General features: G+C 57.5%; 1 protein-coding gene across 1 annotated transcript in view; it reads left to right on the forward strand.

Annotated features, from left to right (window-relative positions):
* Nucleotides 1–2,020: 2,020 nt before the first annotated feature.
* NUAK2 (NUAK family kinase 2) overlaps nt 2,021–6,630 on the forward strand; it is a 6,779-nt gene continuing 2,169 nt past the window's right edge. Inside the window, exons 1-4 of the mRNA XM_019470321.1 lie at nt 2,021–2,050; nt 2,938–3,058; nt 4,525–4,667; nt 5,661–5,726. Coding sequence (XP_019325866.1) covers nt 2,021–2,050; nt 2,938–3,058; nt 4,525–4,667; nt 5,661–5,726 — 360 coding nt within the window. The remainder of the gene's footprint in view (nt 2,051–2,937; nt 3,059–4,524; nt 4,668–5,660; nt 5,727–6,630) is intronic.

Consider the following 6,630-nt stretch of genomic DNA (forward strand, 5'->3'; position numbering starts at 1 on the left):
GGGGAGAGAGTTGCTGGTTCTTTTTCCTTTCCATTTTTTTTCCTTTTCTTTTTCCCTGCATCTTTTGGTTTGAAGATTCAGCAACGTGTGCCATCGTGGTGCAAACTAGCTCCTGCACCTGTTTGCATGGCAGCATCTGGCCTTTTTTCTTCTTCCAGCCTGGTGTTCCTCCCAGCCTGGCTCCCAAGCCCTGGCCCGCAGCCAAGTCAAATAGAAAGAGGGACCTCCTGTGGGACTCGCTTGCAGTGTCAGAAACGTATTTGTGGGCTTGCGTGGTGTCAAGGGGACGGCAGCACCTGGAATATTCCAAAGCAGCAAGGCCTCTTTTGATCTCCAGTAAGGGGCGAACCCCGGTCTCTTCCGTAGCGGGTTGTAATCCATATTTCATGGAGCATGAAATGCTGCACTTGCAATCTGGAACAACTTCTAAAGTGCTGCCTGGGGTTGTAGCTTAATGCATCTTTCAGCAGCTGCTGAAAATACCTGTTCTGCCCCCAAAAAACTTTTAATTAAAAGCCTTTTTGACTTGGAAAGTAGTCTCAAGTTCCCTAGGCTTCTACAGCAGGACTTTTTGGGGCTGTTTCCTGCAGGAGATTCTTCTCATAGCATTGATGGTGGAGGCGGTGTGTAGGCTGTGGCAGTGTCTGTCCCTGAAGCTGTTGGTCCCCGTATCCAGGGTGGCCGGGCACGGCCTTTTCTGTCTCAAGGGGAGACCCTCTGCTGTCAGCCCTCTTAGGTAGGGGATGTTTTGGAGCAAAGCTGCTTCTCGGCACCCCTGGGGAAGGATGGGATGGCCAAGGGATTAGCCTCCCCAGCAGGGCTTGACAGGCAGATAAATCATCCCACCCCTGAGTGGCTGGTTCAGTCTCTGTTGTACGAGGTGTGGACCCTAACAGTGCCGTACCCTCGCTGTGTGTTGTGCCCGACCGTTACACAGGCAGCTGGCCTGCCTGCGGGCAGCGCTCAGCAAGGAGAGCCCCAGGGCTCTAACAGTGCCCTAAACCTGCTCACTGCTGCAGCCGTGACTCCCGCCTGCCTTGGAGGTCACTAACCGCTGGGCTCATAGGCGAGGGCGTTCTCTGGCAGTCTGCTGAATACAGCCAGTGGCACCTCCTAAGGCTTCCTGCGCTGGCAGCCTGGAGCTACTTTTTATGGGCCGTGGATCTCACCCTGAGCCCTGGCTCAGCAGTGTATGTGCGTGAGCATCTTGGTCAGCAAGCAAGCAAACGTGCTGCATGCACCCCAAAATGCTGAGGCTGTTGGGCTGGATGTCGAGCTTTAGGGGGGAGATGAATAGAGTGAGTCAACAGGAATTTGGGAGGGCAGGAGCGGGCTGACTTGCTGCATAAAGGCTTTGCCTGCATTCTAGTGGGGGTCGGGTAATCAGGGGCTGGAGCAAAAAATTGTTAAACTTTAACCTGTTAACCTAGCACAAAGGTCAGGGAAAAGAATACCTGGCTTTCAAGAAGCTATTAAGCGCCTTTGGTATTGCTTTGTACAGAAACTTGGGCCTGGGTTATTGAACTTCCCTTGGCCAGAGTCCATTCTGCTTGGTTGCTTCAACCCTTGGGGCTGGTGCAGGCACAATGCTTCTCCAGTGCACAGGAGGCAACCCCTGCCCTGGCCAGTGCTGCCCTGAAGTGGCCCGGTGCAGCAGAGACGTGCTCTGGGGCCAAAGGGACTCCATCGGCCACCTCTCACGTGCCCATCTGAGCCCTTAAAATTTGGCACGTCCTTTTCCCATGAAGAACACTGATGTGGCAGCTGAGATCTCGCTGCTTTAGCGTCTGGTGACTTGCTGTGGGTGCGATGGGCCTTGCTTAGCAAGGGTTGCAAGCTTGCTCTGAGCCTTTTGCTGCTTGGTGGGCTAGGTCTCGAGGAGCAAGGTTTCTGACTCCGCTAAATCAGAGGGAGATGAGGCCGAGCATCTGTTCCGCACAGCCAAAGGCGGAGGAGGGTCCCGGCACAGTGTAGCCATGAGCATCGCTCCTGTGCTGGCAGCTGGGGCCGGCGGGTGTCCATGGCCCCTCTCCCCGTTGCTGGGAGACCGGTGAGGGGGTCCCTTTACAGGATTAATGCTGTTCCGCATTCTTGTCTGATACAAAAAAAGAGGTTCTGCTGGATTCAGTTGTAAATTCAACCCTAGGAGCACATTGTCTCTCCCCAGCCCCTTTGAAAGAGGATTAGAAGGCATCTATTCTCCAGCATTTACTCTTCTTTCTCCTCCCCTTTCAATTTCCTTGTAGAGGATAACTTGAAAACCCAAGCGAAAGCCTGGAAAGTGGCTCGCATCATTGGCGCTGGGTCTCCTGGCTGGCTGGAGCACAGTCCTGTGCCTAGGAGGGATCTACTCTTTAATACCAAACTTTCTCTTCCCTCTACATAATCAGCTCCTTGAAATAAGTATTTGCGAGGAAAACAAAACCTGTTTTTTTCATTTTCATGACCCCAAGAAGACGTTGTTGTTATCTTCCAAGTCATGTGTGCAGGTCACATTCCTTTGGCTGGCCACGGTCCAGCGGCGGCTGTAGCCTGGGACATAATTCCTGTAAGCTACGGCACATAAATGAGGAGCAGGGCTACGCTACCTGCGGGAGGAGGCTTGGGGACCTCCTCTGGTAGGAGCTGGCAGCAGGTTTTTTTCCCTTGGGGGGAGATGGGGGGAGCTTCTCCCTTGTAGCATGGCAACAGGACTTGGAAAGTATAAAAACCTAATTGATAAAGTTCACTTTTATTGGAGTTGCTTCAGTGGAGCCGTGCAGCATGGCCCTTGGATCCAGCATGCCTAGGTGGAGAAGCTGGGCCATTGATCTCTTGCTTGTGAGCCCCTTCCCAAAAGAGGGGGGTGAGTTTCTTGCTCTGCAACAGGCTTTGGGAAGCCACAACGCTCCTGGCCCCGACAGCCGGGTGACCCTCTGTGCGTGTGCTCATCTGCAGGTGGCTATCAAGTCAATCCGGAAAGACAAAATCAAAGATGAGCAGGACCTCGTCCATATCCGGAGAGAGATTGAGATCATGTCCTCCCTCAACCACCCCCACATCATTGCTGTCCACGAAGGTGAGCCCTCCCCTCTCCTTTCCAGCAACATCCCCGAGCGGAGCCTCCCCTGCGGGGCTGGGTACCGGGGCAGGCTCTGCAGCAGTGGGGCTAGTGCTCACCGCTCTCCTCCCTCTGCTTGTTTGGAGCAGAAGCTGTTTGCCGTTGCCCTTGCCGTGCTGGTGATGCAGCGCCGGCAGGGAGAGCAGATGCTGCCGGGCTGTGGTTTCCCCGCCTGCGTGCAGAGCAGCGGCGAGGGGAAATACCTGCTCCAGAAATAGCCGCTTCCCGTCCCATCCCCTCCCGCCCAGAGAGGGAAGCCGGCTCCAGAAGTTTACTTGGCCTTTTGAGGCTGGAAGCCTCAGCGCTGCCGCTGGCGAGAGGCTGGGCCGTGGGGGGGAGCCGGTGGCCAGCCCCCATGAAGCCCAGTGCTGCGTGTGGCTCTGGTTGTGCTGGATGGTCGCCCCAGCCATGGGAAATGCACGTTCGGGGAACCGGCAAGTGCCGGAGCAGTGGGAATCTCTGTGGCTGTGCTCTCTGCCTGAGGCAGGAGCTAATCTCAGTACTGGAGTCCTTCTCCTTCCCTCCCCTGGGGCGTAGGAAAACCAAACTGCAGGGTGCTGGGAGGGGTCCTGGTGCTGCTGGGCTTGGCTTTACGGCCAGAGCTGGGCTTTGCTCCCAGAGTGTCAGGGCAACACCAACCAAAGGGGAATTTCTCAAGTTCTAGCTACGACCAGACTTAGAGCAAATCTCTAGCTGGATCAGTCTGCTTAAATGCCGAGTCCTTTGGCTGCAAACCTGGCGTGCCCCGTGCTCTTCCTCGGGGTGGCTCTGCCGGGGCTCGTTGCGCTGTGCCGGCGTGTGGCCGGTGCCTGCGTTATCACCGCCTCTCTGGCATATGTGAGGTATCCAGAGTCCTTTTGTCCTCTAAACAAAAGCAAGTGGATTGGCAGTTCATACGCGGTGTTTGCAAGGACTGAGTCACGCTGACTGCTGGAATTCAAAAATACCGAGGTAGCTTTCTGCAAACAGGAAGAAAACGCTCCATCTCTTGGCTTGAGCCAGAGCCTTGTTGGGAGCAATGGGAACACGCAGAAAGGCCACCCGGCCGTGCCAGCCGGTAGCTCCGTCGCCTTCCCCTTGGCTGGGCTCTGTCTAGCAAAGAACCATGCGTCTTAGTCACCTTCTGGCAGAGCAGAGCCCTTTCTCCTGTGCTCTGTGGCTGCAGAGGCTGCTTGGCCAGCAGCCCCGGTGGCACTGTGGGATGCGGGTGGCAGCTCTGGCCATCCCCCTCCAACCTGCAGGTACCTGCAGAAACCCCGACACCTTCTGTTTTGCAAAACAGACTGAGGGCACAGGCAATGGGGTGGGCAGTGTGTTAGCGTGGGTCAGGGCTCCACCTGCTCATTAAAAGGCACGTGCTAACGAGAAGTCCCTTAGCTCCGAGCATCCCTCCTAACACCCTCCGGCTTCCCGTCTTCGTGCAGTGTTTGAGAACAGCAGCAAGATCGTCATCGTGATGGAGTACGCCAGCAAGGGGGACCTGTACGACTACATCAGCGAGCGGCAGCGGCTGACGGAGCAGGAGGCACGCCACTTCTTCCGGCAGGTCGTGTCGGCTGTCAGGTGGGTCGGCACCACGCTTCCCACGGCCTTCCTGGGGGGAGAGCGGAGGGATCGGCTCCTGTGTGCTCGGCAGGGCTGGCTCTGGGCAGAGGTGCAGCAGCCGGGGCTGGGCACAGGTTCAGTGCCTGATGGGGAAGCTCAGCCTGGGCTGGGAGGTGGGGGGAACTCGTGGCTGTTGGCTTTTCCCTGGAAAGGAGTTAATCCTGCCTCTTATCTGAAGGGTGCAGCAGCCCTCGGGTTTGTGCGGAAGCAGTACCCAAGCAGCTTTTGGAAAGTCCTTGCCTTGGCTTTCTGCTGCTGCAGTGTGGGGCTGACTAACCCGGCCGGGGAGTTATCGACTCCTGTCCCACCCGCCCAGAGGGAGACGCCCAGGGCTGCCTGCCGGGGCTGAAAGCCAAGCCCTGGGTCACCCATCTTGTCCCCTGAAAGGAATGTAAAGCTATAGAGTCCTGTCCGGGGCTGTGGGATGAGCCATGCCTGCCCTGGAAGGATCCTCGAGCCTGTGGGTCTCCCTGGAGGATGCTCTAAGGCCATGCCTGGTCATGCCTCGGTCCTGGGTACCCGCGTGCCCTTGGCAGGAAGGGGGGGTTGCAGGGCACCTCCTGAACCCAAAGCAAATTGGGGTCTTGCTTAGCTGGGCAGCAGCAGGTCCCAGCAAAGCGTGGAGCTGTGCCCACCGTGCCCCGGCGGGAACTGGCACCAGCCGTTCTCATGGGTGCGTGGCTGGGGAGGGTGCAGGAGCCCAACGTGGCACCTGGCACGGGGTGCTGCCCTGCTCATGCTTCTGAGCAGCACAGGAAGCTGGTAGCACCCATGTCAGGACGTGGTTTACAGCCTGTCCTCATCCACGCACCCAGGGTTATTTACTGCTCCTCTGATTGCCGTCACCGTGTCCTGTTTGCGTGCCGGTGAACGGCAGTGACCGCCCCACGCTCCCTGACTTTCCCTTCCTCAAACACGCTGTAAACTAAACCCAGCTCTCCCTTCCCTCACGCAGAACGGGATCGTTCACAGGGACCTGAAGCTGGAGAACATCCTTCTTGATGCAAATGGGAACATCAAGGTGAGAGGCTGGCAGAGCCTGGCCACGCTTTGGGTGTCACCCAGCAAAGGGGTCTAAGGGATGCTGCCCAGCGTGGATGGACTGGGGGTGGCCACAACACCCCGGTCCCCCCAGGGCACATGGTTCTCCGCAGCTCTGGGAAGCATCTGTCAGCTCTGGGACTGCTGGCATCAGCCTGCACTGCTGTTTGCCCAGGAGATGGGGAGCCAGGAGGGCGCCTGTACCTGCCCCCTGCTATCTCTGCCTGGCAGCTGAGCGGGAGAGGCTGCGGAGGCAGAGCCTTAGTGCTGCCTATTGAAGCCATAATTGTATATCTGACTGCTGATAAGAGGGCAAAGTCTGAATGCTGAGGTCAAAGCACGACCGGCTGGGTAAGAAAGGGCTCTCCCAGTGAAAGTCCTGGTACCTGTACGTGCCGGCCAGGCTGGCAGAGGGAAGTGCGGGGCAGCTCCTGGCTCCGCTGGCCCTGAGCGATGCTTTTTGCCTTGGCCGGGAGCGCTGCAGCTGCCTGGCGAGGAAGGGCATGGCCGCAGCCAGGAATCGGTGCAGTCGGTGATAAACAGGCTGCGGGGCTTTATCTCTGTAAGGGGTAATTTTGCAACTGGGAGCTCGCAAGCAGGGACTGTACCTTCTGCTCACTGAGAGGTGATGGGCGTAATGAGGATAATGAATGACTGTGTGCTAGGTGGAGCAGATAGGGACTGAAGCAGCCTTGTGTGGCTGTGAATGAGCTGGAGGAGAGCCCAGCAGCTCTCCCTCTAACCACACCTTTGCACCTGCCTCTGCTCCCAGCATGCTGGTAATGGGGCTGGAGGGGCAGAGCCGCAGGGCAGCTGCTGTGGTGGCTGGGAAGAGCTTTCTGGGAGGGGGAGAGGGGCAGGAGCAGCCTCGGCGGGAGAGAGGC

The sequence above is a fragment of the Aptenodytes forsteri genome, unplaced genomic scaffold (genome assembly GCF_000699145.1).
Source record: "Aptenodytes forsteri isolate BGI_AS27 unplaced genomic scaffold, ASM69914v1 Scaffold142, whole genome shotgun sequence".
Taxonomy (NCBI): Eukaryota; Metazoa; Chordata; class Aves; order Sphenisciformes; family Spheniscidae; genus Aptenodytes; species Aptenodytes forsteri.